Raw genomic sequence first — 19,571 nt, forward strand, 5'->3', positions numbered from 1 at the left:
ACCAGTCATGATTTGAGAATGCTTGCCAAATGTGCTCTACCCCATTCTTATTCTTCTAGTTACTTCCACCTCATGGTTCAGCTTCACAGTTTCTACCTGTCCTAAGTAGACGTACTTCTTTATAGCTTCAAGTGCACTGCTACCTATCTCAAAATAATGATAATACCTGGTGTTTGAACGTCCCAAAACCATGATATGATTATGAGAGACGCCATAGTGGAGAGCCACGGAAATTTCGACCATCTGGTGTTTTTTAACGTGCACCGACCTTGCACAGTGCATGGGCCTCTACCATTTCGCCTCCACCAAAATGTGACCGCCTTCGGATTATCAGCCAAGACCGTAACCGCTACACCAGCGCGGCGTACAGAGAAGCAGATAATACATCAGCGCGAAGATATAAAAACGTTTTTTTCATAATAAAATATTTGGTGATAAAAATAGTGAGGATGACTTTTTCCATTTCTTATGCTTGATACATGTATCAAGATTGCGGGAATTCTGAACTTGCAGGCTCATACAGGCTTTCGTGCTGCAACTTGAGTGCCTGGATAAAGACAAAAGGGAAAGAAAAAGAAAGTGTCAGGAAAAATGAAGGAGAGAACCACAGAGGTGAGACTACGAACCTCGTTGCCGACGCTCGTCCATCCAGGCACGAGGTACCTGGCGAACACCTCCATGCAGGCTCCACCGTTTTTCACAAAGGGTCGCACGAGCTCTGAGAGGAAAAGATTATTATTATTGTTGTTATTATAACACACTCATAAAAATGACGTTATCTCTAAAGGTCAACTTGTTCCACCCAGGTTTAAAAACCCTTAAATAAAACCTGCTTATGTAGCACAGGAATCTATATTGGTGGTGGTGGTGGTGGTGGTGTGTGTGTGTGTACACATATACAGTCGAGCCCGCTTATAACGAGCCTGAGCCTGACGCGGCATCCGTTCGCTGTATCCCGAAGTTCGTAGTAAATGAAACACAGCTTTTAAAGAAGTTTCGAGTCAAAACACAAACTTTTTTGCCCAAAAAAGTCCGTGATGCACGTGTTTCGAAGAGTAGAAGCGATAAGGATGGTCTCTAGTTTATTTCAAACAGCAGCGTGCTTGTTCGCCGAGGCCCGAGGCATAAGCTGCATGAGGGACTGGCTCCAAAGCTTCGTCATTCTCGCAATTCAATTTCTCCAAATCGCTTTTGCCACGTACTTCATTCACAATGCCCTAATCCGTGCACGGTTCTGCGGTGCCAGCATCATCATCGGCCGTAATGAAACTATCGCAACAGATGTTCCACCCGTTCTCCCATGTCGGAGTCGACGGCGTGCTGCCACAAATCGCCACTTAACTGATTCAGTTCGGAAGCTTCAGGCTCGGCATCGGGCCTGACGTCGACGAAGTCGGTCTCGCAAAAACCGTTTCGCGCGCCTGTAGCCGTCACCACCACCCACGAAATATACACTATATCCACAACCGAATACCGGGACGCCTGAAGCGGCAAGCTGGCTGCCAGGTGGTCAACAGCTATGCTTTACAGAGCAAGCGCTCCTCAACGTGGCACCTAACATGCGGATTACGCTCAAGCCAAGCGGTCACACTTTCGATGTTTTGTTGAGCAGCAGGAAAATGCGTGCAAGCCCTCCCGTCTGCCATCCTGATCACACATGCACACCAAGAGCGAGCAAGACGCACACATTCGACACACATGCCAGAACGCGCGGAACAGCTCTGGGCCCGTTTCTAGTCAGAAAACGAAACTAACTCGAGCGAGCGTCGCTGGGGCGCGGAGTGGTGGAGATGGGCGAAGAGGTTGCGATCAAGAGAAGAAAGCAGATTTGCAAAAGAAGGGCAAGGAGTTGCGATACAGTGAAAAGAGGGGACGACACGGCAGGAGGGCAACCTTGAAAACCAAAAAAACGCGGGAAGAAGGTAAATCAGGTAACTTGCTTGAAAAGTCCGCAAAACGTGCAACTCGTGCATAGGAAAACTTGAAAGAGTGTCTCCGCGCGCTGAGGTCAAAGCACGGCCGCCTAGATCTGCGCGCACGGCAGTGTTCAAAGAATTGGCGGTCGTGGTACAAAAATCGTTTTGTTGTGCCGGCGGACGTGCGTGGCCTCACCGACTTCGATATTTTGCGATTCGTTCTGCGCAAATTAACAGCCATTTCCACGCTTCCACATGCGTGCGGAAGGTATGCTGAGCCGAGTGCGAAGTGAGCGAGAACAGGTCCTAAACACAAAACGAATCACCAATTATCAGAGTCGGTGGGGTAGCGTGCGCGCATGGTCTGGACGCAGACGATCGGATACAGTCGGTGGCCGACGATGTCGGCAAATGGTCTGGTCACTCCAGGCCGGCGACGCCATTGACAGTACCAACGATCAAAAACAGAGGAGATGGCCGACCAGTCTTTGAAAGAGTAGTGGCAGTGTAAAAACACGGGCCTCGTCTGGCAATGCGGGGTGCTCAGAGTAGTGGGGGGGACAAAGCACAGAGGGGTGCGTTACAAAAAGCGGTCGAGGAGAGCAGCAACTACAGGGGCGCGAAGGAAGGGCCGGCGTTTAACAATAACAATGTATGGGCACCTCGCCAATGCCTGATCCGTGGTCGAAAGTGGCTTCCCGGGAAGTCAGCTGTGCACCGACCCTGTTCGCTGTAACCGATCGGTGGCGCTCGGAGACATTTGTTGTAAGTGCGATTTTGTGCCATTGAACCAATGTATATTTTCACGGACATGCGGATATTGTTCGTTTTAAGCGAAAGTTCGTTTTAAGTGGGGCCGTTATATGTGGGCTCGACTGTATATATATATATATACACGGACTCACATACACACAAGCTGTGTTGAATGTTCACTGAAATAATTTCTACACTCACCTGAAAGTGGTGGCTTGTGCGAGTGGATGCAGGATGGCACTGAAACAAACACCTTGTCTCGAGGGATGGACAGTGACGACGGGCCACCGAATATCACGAATTCATAGGGCTTCTTGTGCGGGCAGTCGAACGGCCGAACTGGCTCGCCGTGCTTGGTTACCTGAATGTGGTAAGGCACTGGAATGCGCACGTCTGCCGATAAGAAGGCCGCAACCTGCGCGTACCTTAACCCAGTACCACGTGGCCAGGTACGTCAGGCCCCAAGATGGCAGCAGCTCACGTGCCACGAACCGCAGGTGCGCCCCATTGGTGGTGCACCACACGGCCACCAGGCAGCCTTGAGGGGACGCAAGTCGCTTCAGAGGCACCGACGACAACAGTTGGCGGCGTGGCAGCATGGAGTACGCGCGCTTTCGTCGGGCTGACTTGTTCGCCCAGGGTGGGTCCAGTAAGATGAAGTCGAACGAACCTGCAAACGACCACGTGGCACCACTTCATTATTCGAACTACTAATGCACACTGTGCACTGCCTATTCAGCCCCTCACCACGTTAAACATTTTGAAGGTACACTAAAGTGAAACAATAAATTAGTTTAGACTTAAATTATACTCTCAAAAATCTTGTGTCGTTAATGCCACCATTGTAGGTTTATTAACAGATGAGAAAAGCAATGCGACAACTTTCACTTTTAAACTTGCTATAGTGACGTCACTGGCTTCAAAGTTGGCTTTTTTTTTTTTTTTTTTTCGGATTGTGACAACACTGACCTGAAGAAATGTCCTGAAACTTGGCATGCTGTCTCTCTCTGGCTCCCACAAAAGACAATGTGCTTTATTTTTATCGATTAGGAACTATACACAGGCCAGGGTTGCCGTTTAGTAGATTCGAAAGGAGCCACAACTCAAGCTAAGAGTAGCCAAAGTAGCCACACCATTAACCTAATTGCCAAATTCATAGCCTAATCACAGAAAAGCGGTACTGGGAAAATAATTTTCATTGAATCATGAATAATATCACTTTCAATCAGCAATGAAGCTGTGATAAAAGCACAGTGCTTTTTTTTTTCTTGCTTGGTCTTCGAGCCATTACCACACCGCAAAGAAATAAACAAACAATACAGAGCTAAAAAATTGGGGACCCAAGGCATTGAGGCTGCTATTGCGTTGGGATTATCAGAAGAGTTAGAGAGTCGGGTGAAATGCACGGGGCGCCTAATTTCGCGAAACCAACATTATGCATGACATGTGTCTGCTTAGTCCTTTTTGCTATACCCAAGAAGCCTTGGGGACCCACGCTAGTTTTTGCTTTTAGGGCCTTGTGTCAACGTGTGCACAAGAGCACAAGAGTGGCCTGGTTGCTGCGCATGTGGCCAGGTGGCTCGGAAATTGGGTCCTCAAGCTCTTTAGGTCCTCATTCTCAATCTCTCAGATAAGTTCTGTGCGCCTTCTTAGTAAAGTCTATAGAGTAGGCAGAGTGTCAGAGACAGGGTAAAATTAGAACATTCCGGATGACTGCCAGTTGGGCGTGTTGCTAAAGGTTCATGATGAAACAAGCGCTAAATATACACACACTCAGAGAGGACACAACTTCTTTGTTCTTGACACGTGTTTGTTTCCGGTTGTGTGCCATCGATTATGGGAGTGCATATTTTGTTATATCACGTTGTTCGTGATGACAGGGGAAGTTGGGAATGACGTACATGCGTGTGATGCATTTATGAGTGTTCGTTTTGAAATAAAACTTTCAGTTGCTAGAAGCGCTTGTCTGTGTCCTCTCTGAGTGTGTGTATTTTTAGCGCTTGTTTCATCATAAAACATTCTATTAAACCAGTCAGTGGGAACATTATTCGCAAAAGCCTGTCGTGCTTCTAGTCACCACCAGAAAATATTTGCAGTTACCGTAATGCCAGTCCAGATTCATTTTATATTGCGGATCTCAGTTTATGCCGAGTTCACACGGGAACAGGAACTTGTGTGTCAGTTAGAAACTGGCTCATAGCGTCAGCGTTTGCTAACACGCGCACAACAATGTCCGTGTGAAGTTAGCTCACTTTGAAGTTTACTTTTCAAGCTATACTTTTATCGATTCACACTAAAAAAACAAAATTTTTGGCTGCTCCCCTACAGTGGGTGTGTCTCACATTGATAGGCCATCATGCAGGAACCCCTTCACACCGTCTTGGCATGCAGGCGCACCGTGCGTTGCATTGAAGTGCCGCAGCAGAGTGATGGCCGGGAGAGGACATGCACATGCATCGGCTGATACGTAAGAAAAGCTTGAAAACAAGGGTAGTCGTTAGGCTTGGTTGGCATTTTATGTGCAAATATTGAGGGGAAAAAATGGCTACTAAATTTGCCAAAATAGAAGTTCAATGTATTCAAAAAATATGGTGAAAACCTGAAAATTTTGTCACCATACAGGGTCGTAAAGTAGCCACCAAGGGCAACTCTGAAATACACAATGTTGTGGCGACTGATGTGGGAACTGAAGCGTCGCCAACAGCATTTTTTTTTTGCGCGTTTTCCCACTTACCAAGTCACCCTCACAGCAAGCACGGTGTTATTAACATAGTGAAAGAGCAATTTACTAGAATACAAGAAAAAAGAGTTTGTATTTTTAGTGCCCCTTTTAAAGTATATGCTAGCTGCTTGGTCAGCGCATGCATGCACATATGCAAATCGGGTAGGCGGGTAGGGTAGTTCACCTGTAAGGAACGGTGCCAAGTCTTGTATGTCACCAATCTGCACTCGCGCATTGGCGGGAAGCCATGCTGGTTGGCCACGAAAGTGGATCAGCCTGGAACATGGCGCCACAGGTCACACAATGAAACACGACGTTCACACGCTTTCTACACAAGCTCTCGCCTGACTTAGTGCTTCTATAGTTCTTTCATTGTTAATAAATCTTTTTTTATTTTGCTAACCTTCCTTGAACTAATTTCTGTCACTTACCTACCTCCTACCATTCTTTAGTTCTTGCTGCAATCTTCACTTGTATACAAAAGTAGTTTTCAAGCTAGCAACCTTTTATTCTGTTCGTAGAAACAAAACAGAAATGACCCATTATTCCTCGTGTAGTATACACGTCAACCGCTCCTCATTTCAGCATAACTTATTCTCCTGCATATGCCCAACAACGGCCCTACAACATGATAGTCGATTCTCCCTGATAAAGGCTTGGTACCCCAGGTTATCGTGTGCACTTTTTTTCTATCACTGACTTTTTTCAAACTGCTATGTCGCGTAACGTATTAATACATCTATTGTTTCATATTATAGTTGCCTTAACCGTGAATATTGGTGGTGCAGATATTGCCTGCTTCTATGTTTTCATTTACATTGAATATATGCAAAAAAAAAAAAGAAACAAAAGAGCTGAACCACAATGCTTATCACTACAAGGTACGCCAGGAAAAGCACGTCAAATGATTCAGAGCAACAAGGGACATATTTATTTCGTGCATGAGTTAGCCAGCAGTCTATATCGCAGTGGATGAAATGTTGTACTAGTAGTTATATCGAACTACCTTGACTAGCATTCCTGGCCTTTGTGGGATAGCGATCTTGCAGTCTATCGCGTACATTTGTTTTTTGTTTTTTTTTTTTTCCTGCCGTGTGAACCAGTTCACGTCGTATCACATAAAACGAAAGTTGCGAGTTAAGCATTTGGACTATTGTTTTCTGCTTCATTGTCTCTATAAATGCAGATCTATGCATTGCAGTCGGTCAGCGCACAGAGTATAACACGTACACTGAAAGAAAATATCGAGCAAAAAGGGCGTCGTTTTGTCCCATAATAATAATCGCCGTCTATCTTGCACTCCTTTCTTTGCACTATCGCCACACACCCGGAACTTTCAGGTCACTTTCAGGCGTTATCAGCGTGACATAGCTTTCTTGATAGTAGGGTGGCCAGCTCAGAGTTTTCATGACAGGAAGGGCAAGAAAGCCGCACGGTGATTATTATTGAGGGACAAAAAGACACCCTTTTTACTCTTTTTTTAGAGTAGATAAAATCAAGCATGTTCTGCAACTGCCAGCGTCGATATGCTGCAAGGGTTCATCAGAGTTGCAGTGTTCAATTTTCACGCAACAATGCGAAACAACAACATGAACAACTCGCACGTAATTCGACTGCACAGTGTCATTGATAGGACAAGATGATTCAGACGAGTTCCACATGCGATGTCGGTTGCATATGTTTGACAGCATGTTCGTAAGAATCAGTTAGTCTCCGTTTCACAACATGTATATGCAGCTGGCATCTGCAGACATTTGGCGGCACTATTCAACATCGACTTTTCTGTCTCCAGTACACGGTGTCCTCGACATTGTAACGCCCTAGTTCATTGCCCCAAAAAGCGTCGCACAGTTTTCACTACAGTACAAGAATAGTGTGAAACAAGGCATAGAAAAGGCACAAAAACATTCTCGCATGAGAAAAAGAAAAAAAATGAATGGGCACATCAGCAAGCCTGTGCAATAGCAAGCCTTTGCAGCGGCAAACCTGTAAAATGCGGTGGCGAGGATGCTTGTAGCTGCGAGTTTGTCCTAATATATATAGCTCTTAGAATTTGAGAGACACACAACAGCAGGTTCCGAATTATTGTAGACTAGATGTGAGCATTTGCATTCTGCCCCCATGAGAACAAGGCTGCCGCCGAAGGAGGCTTACCCGTGTTTTCCAATTATATAATGTTACAGTCACGCACAATTGTTTTCTACAAAATTTCTCCAGTATGCAATCCATTTCGACCTAGTATCACAATGGGGACACTGCGTAACCTTGACAAAAGTGGTCACTGCCCTTCATCAACTCTCCATAGGGCCTCCAGTGTAGCAAGCTAACGCTGTAACACGCGTGTGACATCTTTAGTCGGATAGATTGCAACCGATAATCATTTAGAAAAATTGCAGTGAAAGACCCTGCGGAAGGGAAGCCCCTGTTTAAAGGCTTGCGTTACTAATAATAAGGCAATGTGAGAGAGAATTGGTTGGTGGAATACGATACTGCGAAATTAAGCACACCACCTTTGCGCACGCACCTACGCACAACAGAGAGAAAGATGGGGTCACGCTCTCTGAAAACACGCAAGTGCGTTGTGCGGATAGTCGCTGCAGCACGAAATGGTAATCAGGAAACACACGCAAGATGCGATCCGGCGCTGCAGTGGGAAAATTAATCATAGGCAATAGAGTGTGCAACAAGAACATGTCCGCAGTTCATATACATTAGTGTACAGTCATGAGCAATATGAGGGTGAACATAAAGGTATTTAGCGGCTAAACACAGTTCGCAAGTGCAAAAGTGTTAGTGAGACTAAATGCTCAAGAGGAAATGTCTCATTTGCAATTCAGTAGGTCACGCTAATATTGGTGCGTTACAGGAGATCGTTGATCAATAGAGGCCAGATTTATAGGCACTAAAAAATGGGTTTTAGGGGTCAAAAGTAAGCAGGCAAAACAGTGTTTTAGGCTCCCAAAATCGTAAATATAGGCACAATAAACTTTGACACTATTCAAAATTTCTAAGAAATACTTGTGGGATCTGTGTCTACGACAGGAAAGCAAACAAAATGTTTTAGTTTATGATGGTAGAAAGGCGTAATTATTTAACACAGCCATGCATTTTTTTCTCGCAGGCTTCACAGAATACGGTCTCGCCATTTCTAATTCAGCATGGTGAGTTGAGTGTCCACTGTCAAATGAACATGCTTCTGGATCTCTCTCTTTTCGGCATAGCTGAAAAGGGCTACACAGGTACAAATAGCCAGGGCGCAATAGGCCAGAAAGATCTTTTTGCCTTGTATCAACTTGGTGTAATCACAGAGGCTCATTTTTTCTTCTGTCTGTGAACACCTTAAAGGGCCCTTATGCAGGCTTGAGAATTTCGAGAAGCCAAGAGGAATGCATGCACTGGGCGCTCACGATCTCGTCTGCCAAGATTTGCAGTGCTGCGCACATCATAAAGAGGTGAAATGTCAGACTGAACACCACTTGGGAATGCGCCCCAACATGATGAAGGTGATGTATACAACAAGGAATGATCCTGCGTACATCAAAGTAGTACGTGACGCTGCGAGAACTATTCGAGACTACGTGTGTAATTTGTGCAATCTGATGCCAGAATAGAAGTATGAAGGTTGACAGAAATATCAAAACACACAGACGGAATCTATGCATGTTTTTTTTTTCAACTTCGTATCGAGCGAGATGTGAGACTATGTTGTCTTCATTTCGTTTGTGTTGGTGTTCTCGCCGTTCTCGCATCGTACCAGTGCCAACATTCACAACGCTCGGCGTGTTTTTGGTGCATTGTGTTTTAGAGGAGTTCCAGTGGTGCGACATGTATCGTGGTAAGGACACGTGATGCCTGCCAGCCTCTCCAAATGTGCGTGCACAGCGGGATTTATCCCACAGATACAGGCAGTACAATACAGTGAACATCAAAACAACAGAACACCGCTTGCGTGCACTGCCTTGCAAGGGTATGTCATGTGAAGGTATCTTACGCACGCATGACGTGCTGATGCGTTTGCGTCGTCATCCTCCAGATCCGAGTTGCTCCAATATCAAATAGGGCAGGCAAAGAATTGCGCTAGCGAATTCTACATCGAGTGAGTAGTGAAGGTTTCAAGCTCACCTCTTCACATCATGCTTTCACAGCTTGTAATGAACCAATTAAAAAATTCTAGTGATACAAAGCCTTTTATTGTCTCACTGTTTCATTTCCACTGTCTAAGTAAAATTTCTCATGTGACCTAATGAAATGCCATTTAAGAAGTAAATGACAAATAAAACAAAAACCACATGTGTATTGTTTTTCTTATCTACACTTTACTTTCCCCTGATAACACTCCGCGGTTTCGCATTTGTTAATCGTCCTGCCGCTGCACAAAAGCACCTCCTGCTCCCTACGCAAGTGAACAGACGCTGGAGAAATGCCAAGCCGACGATGCGACACGAATACATGTAGAGGCTAATTGACCTTTCTATTGGCTAAAAGGCCTTGTAGGCTATTGGCTGAAAGGCCTCGCAGTAACTTGTGAGATGGAGCATAGGTTGCACCCCACAGTGTTCCGAAAGCTCAATTTCGCCGAGTAACATGAATACCAGACTCCAGCGGAACTTGAAGGCAAAATTTAAGGTTAAGTAGCGTTTATAAAGACACCGATTTTAAAGACAGGCATTTATAGGCACCTATAGGAATTTAGGCACAAATGCCCAAAATAGGCATTTATAGGCTCTATAAAAACACTATAAAAGCTCTTCTTACCCTCTAATTCATGCTCATATGTCAAAATAGCCCGATAGGAATGCAAAAAACAAAATAGGCATTTGCCTATATTCCAGTCTCCATTGATTAATCATGAATTTGGTGTTCCCTATTCCTTACGACCAGCACAATATTCTCTACTTGGAAGAAAATTATGCAACTTTGCATATAGGATTTGGATAGCCTATCTGAATAGATAACTATGGACAAATTTGATTGAAATAGAAGATGGCTTCTTTCTTTTTGTTTGTTTGTGTGTGTGCATGCGAAACCTGCATGTGAAATTTTCGACCTTTCGCTTTTTTTTTTTGCGATTTCAGTACCAAGGCTAAAAATAACAAGAGAGTTGCTAAAAAGTATGCACACGAATATTTCAAAACAAACTGGCGGGAAAAGAAGCAGATACATTGAAGATTTCCATGAAAGGTCAGTGCCCAAAAGCAGTTTGTCCCTCCCCATACACCCTTATTTTACAGTGAAAGTTATGAGATCACAAGGGTCGCGGGTGCCGTAGTTGTCCACCGACCGCCGCCGGTGTTCGTAATAACTATCACGTGAAATAAGAAGAAAAGCTTAGTATATAAAAGCACCAAGAACACGACGGGATTTGAACAGGGTCCCCTATGTGTGAGCCCACTGCTCTACCACTTAGCCAAGGCTGTGCCAATTGAAACTCCGTTCCAAACTGACCCTAGACAGGCTTGATGTCGGCAAAGGAATCGCGTTAATATAAGTATTAAAGCATTTTACAACAACCAAGAAACAACCAGGCGTCACACAATACGAATTGCATAACAAGTGGGTCATTGAATGCTACAACCCATTACTAAAGATCCAGGCATAATTCTTCATTGTTGTCAGCCACCGCATAAAAAAATTGCACAAAAGTCTTTACAAAGGTGAAGCGCACATTATGCCTCTGAAAAATGATGAAGGATGGCATAGAGAATGCCAGCCTACTACTACACAGAAATTATAATTAGTTACTAGTAGGTACCCAGCGCTTAAGTGTGCTTCTAGCGTTTACCTAAAGAGTGTTTAAAAAAGGCTCTGAGAGGCTGCTCTTCCAGTTTTTGCTGCCACTGTGATGCGCATTCTACACAGGCCTGGCGTTCTTTTTCTTTCCGAAATGATCTAGTGCCGATTGAGTGGACTTTTAACAATTTTTGTAAGCTGTGCTATCTGTTCATCGCTGTCAGCCAAAATCCCGCAAAAGCCACGCTTTCTTCTTTTTCCACCTACCTCTTGTTTTCTTCTTGCGGCTACAAGTCGAAACAGTGTAACCCTTTGCGGCATAACAAGCTCATTTGGAGTATCAACTGGCTTTTGTAATTTTTGAGCACCGTGGACAAGAAAGTGAGCGCAAACACCGAGTTAGTGGGAAATTAAATATCCTCGTTGCCTAAAGAAAGAGAGAGAAAAAAGTTAGATGATAGCACCATGCGACAATCTTGTAGACGAGATAAAAAGGTTAAAACTGAATCCGGAGCATGATGCGAATTCTACCACGGGCATGAGCACGCGGCTTTGGAAGTGGTTGGCTTGTGTGGATGCTGTAGGCGCTCTCTCTTCTATAGGTTTCTTTTCTTGCCTCCAATGCCCAAATGAATGCAAGGATCAAAGAAAGAACACGTGCCTGGCGTGAGGTGCCGAACATCCCACGGGCAAAGAGGGACAGGCATCGAGCCCAGAGGCAGCCGCCAGGGCATCGGCAGCTGCGGCCCGCGCTGTGCGATTATTTTCAAGCACCTCTTCGTCACTGGCCAGCCCCGGCTCCAGGTGGCCAGCATCCAGGGCAGCTCGCACGATGCGCTCACTTGCTTCTGCTATCCAGCTGCATGGCTGATTGTAACACGTGCTGTCCTTTCATTCATGTAAGTGAACCATGGCGCACTAAATAAACAGCAGACAACATGAACACGCATTTGAACCGCAACAGGAAACAAATGGCAGAAAGAAAGAAGGTAAATGGACACGTGTCTTTTTATACCCCTGTCACATGGCGAATATAATGTCACAGCGAATGTCATTCGTTTGTAATGACATTTGTTTGCTGTCACACGGGAAAAGTAATGCCATTTGATGAAAATTTGATGAGAATGACATTTTCGGTCGAATGAGAATGAATGATTTCAGACCGAATGAGTAGTCTCTATGCCAGGGACTTTTAGAGGAATGACTGTTTACTTGGGTATACGTAACTTTTATCATTTGTAAATATCCTTTTCTTTACTAGGTCAACTTATCACTGGCTTGATGACGTAATAGCATATACAGAAGTTTCTAAAAAAAAAGCTTCTCTTAACTACAGCGGCTGGATATTGATTATGCTTAAAATTCGCTCTATTGTCGTTGTTGCCTGTATAGCGCATGTTGATCGTTCGATTGCATGTGTTGTGGTGACCAAAGTGATGACTACATGAAATCGCACTGTCTAATTTTTGCATTTGCAAAGTCAGTTGTGCACGCCGCTTCAGCTGACTGTATTTGCACCCAATCGCGCATATCAACGGCCACGTTGGTTTTCGAGTGTGTCGTGCAGCTGTGGCAAGTTGTGTAAAACATCTGCGTTTATATTCTAGGAGCACCTTTTTACCCATAAAAATTATTTTTGTGGATACACGCATATTGCATGCAAGTTTCAGTATATTTTTATTTATCTTAAGATCTATGGCTCAGGAGAGCTGAGGTCATGGTCATCATTTCAAAAAGACATCGCGTGATAGCATGCAGGTAAAATGACATTAGGTGCGCTTAATGTCATTTGTTGTAAATGGCATTAGGTTTGCCGTGTAACAGGGGTATGAAACACACGCACACATGCATGCACACTATCAAATAAAAGAACAGACGGCGTGCTGACACATTCATTTCCTGGCCTGGCTATACATCTCGAACGCCTCTACAATTTGCTAGTAATCCTATAGATGGCTTGCACTGACATCACTGAAACCGTTGTGTTGGAGCACCAACATGTGAGAACGTGAAGTTCCTAATTTCATATTATTGATACATCACATGCAGGTTGAAGAAATGGAAAAACCAGCTTAGGGACGCATACACAAGAAGAGAAGACTACAGACACGTGCGCCGTAAGCTGTTTTTTCGTTTATTCAGACACGTGCACCTTAAGCTGGTTTTTTCATTTCTTCAAGTATGTACCAATAGGCCCAGCAGCAGACTCACATGCAGGTTATTTCATCATTCCCACACAGAGACGTTCCTGCCAGAGCATTTTCACACAAACTCCACTTGTTTATCATCAAAGCCGCCATTGTGGAGTCCAAGTTCCTTTAAGAAGCTATGTCCGTGACGTCACATGCAAGCCATCTATTGAAATGGCGAGACAGATATACCATGATCAAATTATATAGGTCGCGAAACTTGGAACGAAAAGCGTCGAAAACCTATTGCCACAGGCATCGATGCCCGTGGACGATTGAAGCCCGACTAGGTAAGGAGGGGACAAATATCCAAAACCAAAAATTTAATAGAATTATTTTTGTTAAATAGTCATAATTTTATATATGCCAAAGTTAACTATAAATTTAATTTATGGTTTATCTGACACCTGGCTAAATGGTTAATTGCCTAATTTTTTAATCGAGTGCCATAAATGGGGTGTATCCATGCAATCTGCCATCGAGGCTTGTGTTTAGTCCGGGCCGGTTCAGTGCACTGATGGGTCAACGAGGCATCTCTCACTTTTCTGCGGTGGTTTTGTGCATATTTTCGGTGATTTATGTGTTTGTTTATGTGCTGTTCACTAGCGTGACATTTCAGCGCTGAAATAGCTCAGAAAAATTGTACATAGCCACTCCTGTGACTGCCGACGACTGCCTTCGCTGGCGCACGGCCGGTGTGCCCTCATCTTCCGGGACGGTGAATGCGACACGCTAAGCGACAAAAGGACCTAAAGTGATATTCTCAAAGCTACTGTCTCGCTGCAGTGGTTTTCCAAAATTAAGCAACGGGAGTTTTCTAACTATTGTGCCATTATGCTTGTGAACAGTTGTATCACAATTTCTCTATCTACAAGGTTTTTGGTGCATATTTAAAGTACACTATTTGGCTAATAAAACAACCTTGCTTTCTCAATCTCTCTTGTTGGTCTTCCTTTTCTCTCTCACGCCCAAATTGCCAGCCATAAAGCCACAATGAAATTGCGAATGTATAAAAAGGCACGTAAGATGATGGCAATTGAGAAAATATTTAATTTTGGACCATTTAAAGCAAACACACGATGTCACCATTTTTTCCAATTTCGATGTCATATTTTATTATTTTTTGTTTATTTTTTAGTGTTGGTTGTCCCCTCCATACGTAAATGACGACGGTGGCAATGAGCCGCCAGCTACCGAATACATGGGCTTCTATAAAAGTTGCGCTACCTTGGATATACTGTCTGATTAAAAAGAGGAAGACACTGTGGCTTCACATTATATTTCTTACAATGGGCAGCAAGTTGTCCATTTATGACAGTATTTCCCACCTTATCGTTGTGCTACAGCAGAAACGATGGCACAAAAGTTGCCGTACGGATTAATTTTTGCCATCAGGATGTACAGGTGTGAGCATAAGCGTGCAGATCATGGGATCTCGTGGCCGATGGCATTGATGCGTTATCTGGTGATGAGACGGTGTAGTGCACATGCACGTCCCGTCGTATGAGTTGGCTTCTTATGTCACTCTCTCCAACAAATTTGTGCAGTTTTTTTTTTTACATACTGGCTGCAACGACGTTGGTTGCAGCGCCGGGCTCACGTCGTGATTTATACCGATGATAATTGACTGATATGTGGGGTTGAACGTCCCAAGACCACAATATGATTGTGAGGGACGTCGTAGTGGAGGGCTCCGGAAATTTCGACCACCTGAATTCTTTAACGTGCGTGGTTTATACCGGTTTATTAGCATAACTAAGCATAGCCAGCCTCCCAAACCTGATGAAGCCAAGCACACAAAATAAGTTTTCTCAGCTTGCCTTCGTTGCGTTAAGCCAAGTTAAACTTAAATGAGGCTAGTTATCATGTAAAAAGTGCAATAAATACGAAGACATAATCAAAATTAGTTTTAAGGCTAACTACATTTATTTAGCTTAATGAGACTAGACTCAATCATTAGTAAATAGTATCTTCCTCAGCTTGGAATCTCTGAGCTCATACAAATTCAACTTTAATTACTTCATTGTGTTTTATGAGAACTTATTTAATTACACCTAAATATGATCAGAATAGTTTGATGATGATACGATCAACCAAACTTAGTCAGATATTTCTATGCTTACCTTGGTGCTGCCTCATTAGTTTACTTATGCATAATTAGCCTAGTTATGTCACATGAAACTACAGTATGTTTCCTGTATAATTGTATATCAAAGCAATCAACGATGAATAGTATGCATCTTAACTAACACTAATTAGATGTAAATTAGCTTGATTAATATAGTGTCAGAAAGGATTAATTAGTATCTTGCAGAGTTTGGCACCTCTATGCTCATGGGGAAGTCGATGTCAATTAATTGGCCACAATAAGGTTTGCCTTACTTGGGCTAATTTTGCTCGGCTAAACAAAATGATATGATCAACTATGTGTAATTGAATTGAGCTGTACGTGTACTTTTCTCGACCAATCTGGGCGCATCGAAGCTTTACTACGCTTAACATAAAAACAGCAACCTGGACTAGGCTTCATCTTGATTACGCCCAAATTTGCCACGTTATGTCGCGCTCAACTAGGCTGGATGAGATTCAGCTACACTTACATTCACTTAACTAGGTTAATTTAAGTTCAACTTGGCCTAACGCGACAAAGGCAAGCTGAGATGAGAAAATTTAACTTTGTGTGCTTGGCCTCATCAAGTTTTCCGAGACTGGCTACGCTTAGTTATGATTCAACCGGCATAAATAACTAAGCGATCCCAGCTTAGGAACCAGCACAGTCGCAGCCTCTACATTGAAAAAATAGAACGAAAAACCAGCACAAATTCGATGGATGGATTGATATGGCAGTACCCTTTAAATCGGGCGGCAGCTAACGCCCCCTAGCCGTAATACTTAGTGAACAAAAACTAAATTTATTTCTTTTTTTCCCCTTTAAATAGTGAAGTTAAGAACTGGCATTTACAATGAAGGATTTAATTTTCACTCATGCCTTGATTGTAGCCATCAACCAGATGACCTCCTTCTATTTATTTCTACCCGCTTAAAGTCTATTTTGCCCTCCCTGTTTCTAAACCCCAGTGCTTTGAAAAACTCAGCGCCATCATCGAACAATAGGGTGAAGCCCTTTACAGAATATTATCAAGTGTTCGGCAGTTTCCTCCTTTTCTCCACACGCGCTGCATACCGTGTGTACCCCTTCGTATTTGGCCCGATATGTCTTGGTTCGCAACACTCCCGTCCTAGCCTCAAACACTAGAGAACTACCCAGAGTATTATCATAGATCCTTTCTTTGGCAATTTCCTGCTTGAAAGTTCGATAGATCTCTAGCGCCGAATTCTTAATCCTGCCAATTCTCCACATGTCGGTCTCCGTTTCCTGACTGCGGTGGCTGCATTTTCGATGGCGGCCAAAATGTTCTAGGCCCGTATGCTCAGATTTGGTCGCACGTTTCTTAAGAACCCCAAGTGGTAGAAATTTCCAGAGTCCTTCAATGTGGCATCTCTCATAATGATATAGTGGTTATGGGACGTTAAACCCCACATATCAATCTATCTCCGTTTCCTTCACCATCTTTTTAACCAATAGTTCTTTTTGGTTTGACCCCCTGCTGTTTTCTAAGTATTTACCCGTTAATTTACTGGTTCGCGTCCTCTGTTTTGGATCAACATTCCTGATGTACGAATAGCTGAAAACCTTCTTAGCCCAACGCTCCTCCCCCATTTCTCTCAATCGCTCCTCAATTTTATTTTGCTGCTAGCTTCCATGCCCTCGAATGATGTTCATCCCATATCACCTTGTACTCCCTAATTTGGTGTATTCCCGTGAGCTCCTAAAGAAAGCCTACCTATTTCATGTTGCTTAATTTCTAATCTTGCTTGAACCTCTGACCTCACGCACAAGACCGCAGTGCTGAACGTCAGACCAGGAACCATGACCCCTTTCCAAATTCCTCTCGCAACATCATACCAATTGTAATTCCAGAATGCCCTATTTTTCATCACCACTGCATTCCTGTTACCTTTAGTCATTACGTATATTTCGTGTTCCCTTAGGTACTCGGTCCCTACCTTCATTACCTTCATTATCATTAAAAATCATGAATGCTGATTTTTCTTTACTGAATCTCAAATCTAACCTATCTGCCTCATTACCACAAATGCATATCAATCCCAGCAAATCTTCCTTGTAGTCAGCCGTTAGCACTATTATCATCTGCATACATCAATAGTGCCTGTTCAATGAGTTTTCCTTCGATATAGCAAAGACAGCGACACCCAGGTGTCGTTTTGGCTACAAGCTCGTCAGAGAAAACCAAACTGATACGACGGGACGAGCGTGTGCACCGCAGCAGACGTCTCGTCACTAGATAGCGCGTCGGTGCGTTCGACCACGCAATCCCGTCGTCTGCAGACTTATGCTCACGCCTGTACCTTTCTGTTTATTTGCAGTGTTACTCTCCCTCTCCTGTTTCATTTAGATGCACTTAATTGTGCCCCGAACTCACTGGAATGCAAACATCGCGCGTTTACGGTACATATAGATAACATGTGTAAGAAAACAAGGCCTCGTGGCCACGGCGCTTCTTGGTGGCGATGCAGATGTCTGCAAAGATTACAAATCTTGTGGAAGTGTGTGCTGCGAAATTTCCACAAGTAAATTACAGCTATAGCTCTCGGAACGTTATCCCATTTGCCATTAGCCTTCATAACAGGCATTTGTATGTAAGCTACCTGAGGTTTCTTTTCATTGCTACAACTTCCAAGAGGTGAATACTGCATAATCAGTAGATGATACGCCACAAGGTAGCATGCCTGTCAGCTAGCTACAGCTACTGCCCCTTATCAATTACTATCGGCCAAAGCTGAATTGAGATAACGATCAAGTAAGTTTGTGTAACAGTGCTAAGACAGAAGCCACACAAGTCGCGGAACAGCGTAGCGTGATTCTGATGTGAAACAAATTTGGGTATGGCAGACGCTTACAATCGATTGCTTTTTTGATACATCGCGCATGAAATACATTTTTAAAATATTAGTTTATTTGCTTGAGGACACGGATTTGATTCCTGGCCACAGCCGCCGCATTTCGATCGGGGCGAACAGCAAGAACACCCGTGTTGTTAAACTCAGGTGCACGTTAAAAGGCCCCAGATGGTTCAAATTAATCCGGGGAACGCACAACGGCGTAGTTTCATAATAGTGTCGTCGGTTTGCACGTCGTTCTCCAGAATATGTATATATATATATATATGATTAGAGTTTTTTTTTTTTCTGGCTACCGTTACCTCTTTTCTTTTTCGTTTTGGGGGTCTCCAAACTGTGAGGGTGGCCCTCTGCTACGGGAACTTGTATTATTTCGCTTAGATCCTCCGAAGAAGGCTGGTCCACCAGCCGAAACTGTTAGGATTAAATAAATATTTTATTGTTTTGTTTCCTATACTGCACTATTGTCGAAGTTTACACACACACACACACACACACACACACACACACACACACACACACACACACACACACACACACACACACACACACATATATATATATATATATATATATATATATATATATATATATATATATATATATATATATATATATATATATATATATATATATATATATATATATATAGACATATCGCTTACCTTAACAAAATCAGTCAGTGGATTGTCATCTGAACTTCGCCACTTGAATTTCTGTAAAGTAATTCCCATGACGGTTTCGTTGCTGTCACGAGTTGCATCACTCAAAATAAACATGCTTGATCACAAAAAGCGGCCTGCTTACTCACCCGGCGCCTTGTTCCCGCCACCAGCTTTTCGGCAGCCGAGTCCATCCTCATTGGAGTTCTGACATCGAATAAGGCGTCTTTCAGCTTGATCGAAATAACATCGCCTTTTGCAGAGCGCCGGCATTTTCTGTACCAGCTTTCTACAAGCTTGTTGTGCGATATGAAGCTACCGGAATCACAATCCAACAAAACCGCCATGAGCGAAACTGGCGTGGCTTGGATTGGTTGCGCTGTAGGCTTGCGCTATCATCCTCGAATAAACGAAACCTTTCTCTTCAATGCACTTGTATAGAATTTGTGGTCAAAATTACTTCCATAAAAAAGCACAGATTAATGGCACTAGTTTTATGTGAGTTACTAGACTTAATCAACAGTGTTTGGGCAGCGACATTAGATTCCAGGAAGAAGGAAAGGTAAGGAACACGCATATTTTGGCAAACTTTGTTAATGCTTTCCTTTAAAAGTTT

The 19,571-nt window shown here is 43.5% G+C and overlaps 1 protein-coding gene across 4 annotated transcripts; it reads right to left on the reverse strand.

Moving 5' to 3' along the window:
* Positions 1–393: 393 nt before the first annotated feature.
* On the reverse strand, positions 394–19,315 carry Mettl4 (Methyltransferase like 4). 4 transcript variants are annotated; one of them, XM_037428031.2, is made up of 8 exons: positions 19,105–19,315; positions 18,959–19,009; positions 11,783–11,988; positions 5,576–5,667; positions 3,095–3,339; positions 2,871–3,030; positions 627–718; positions 394–547 (listed from the first exon to the last, which is right to left on the reverse strand). In XM_037428031.2, exons 1-8 carry the CDS (start codon positions 19,300–19,302, stop codon positions 485–487), a joined length of 1,107 nt encoding a protein of 368 aa, XP_037283928.2. In that variant the 5' UTR covers positions 19,303–19,315; the 3' UTR covers positions 394–484. The 4 variants fall into 4 exon arrangements, with proteins under 4 accessions (XP_037283928.2, XP_075733266.1, XP_075733268.1 ...); XM_075877151.1 differs by having other exon boundaries at positions 11,783–12,009; XM_075877153.1 differs by lacking the exons at positions 18,959–19,009; positions 19,105–19,315 and adding an exon at positions 13,333–13,436 and having other exon boundaries at positions 11,783–11,980.
* Positions 19,316–19,571: the final 256 nt, after the last annotated feature.

Source organism: Rhipicephalus microplus, chromosome X (assembly GCF_043290135.1).
Source record: "Rhipicephalus microplus isolate Deutch F79 chromosome X, USDA_Rmic, whole genome shotgun sequence".
NCBI lineage: Eukaryota > Metazoa > Arthropoda > Arachnida > Ixodida > Ixodidae > Rhipicephalus > Rhipicephalus microplus.

Excerpts from the sequence above, each read along its gene's own strand:
- Mettl4 (XM_075877151.1), bottom strand. The coding sequence starts at position 19,302 with ATGGCGGTTTTGTTGGATTGTGATTCCGGTAGCTTCATATCGCACAAC. Across the intron at positions 5,668-11,782 it reads TGTTCGGCACCTCACGCCAG|GCTGATCCACTTTCGTGGCC; the intron begins GCACGTGTTCTT and ends GCCATGTTCCAG. Across the intron at positions 3,340-5,575 it reads CTTGGCACCGTTCCTTACAG|GTTCGTTCGACTTCATCTTA; the intron begins GTGAACTACCCT and ends GGTCGTTTGCAG.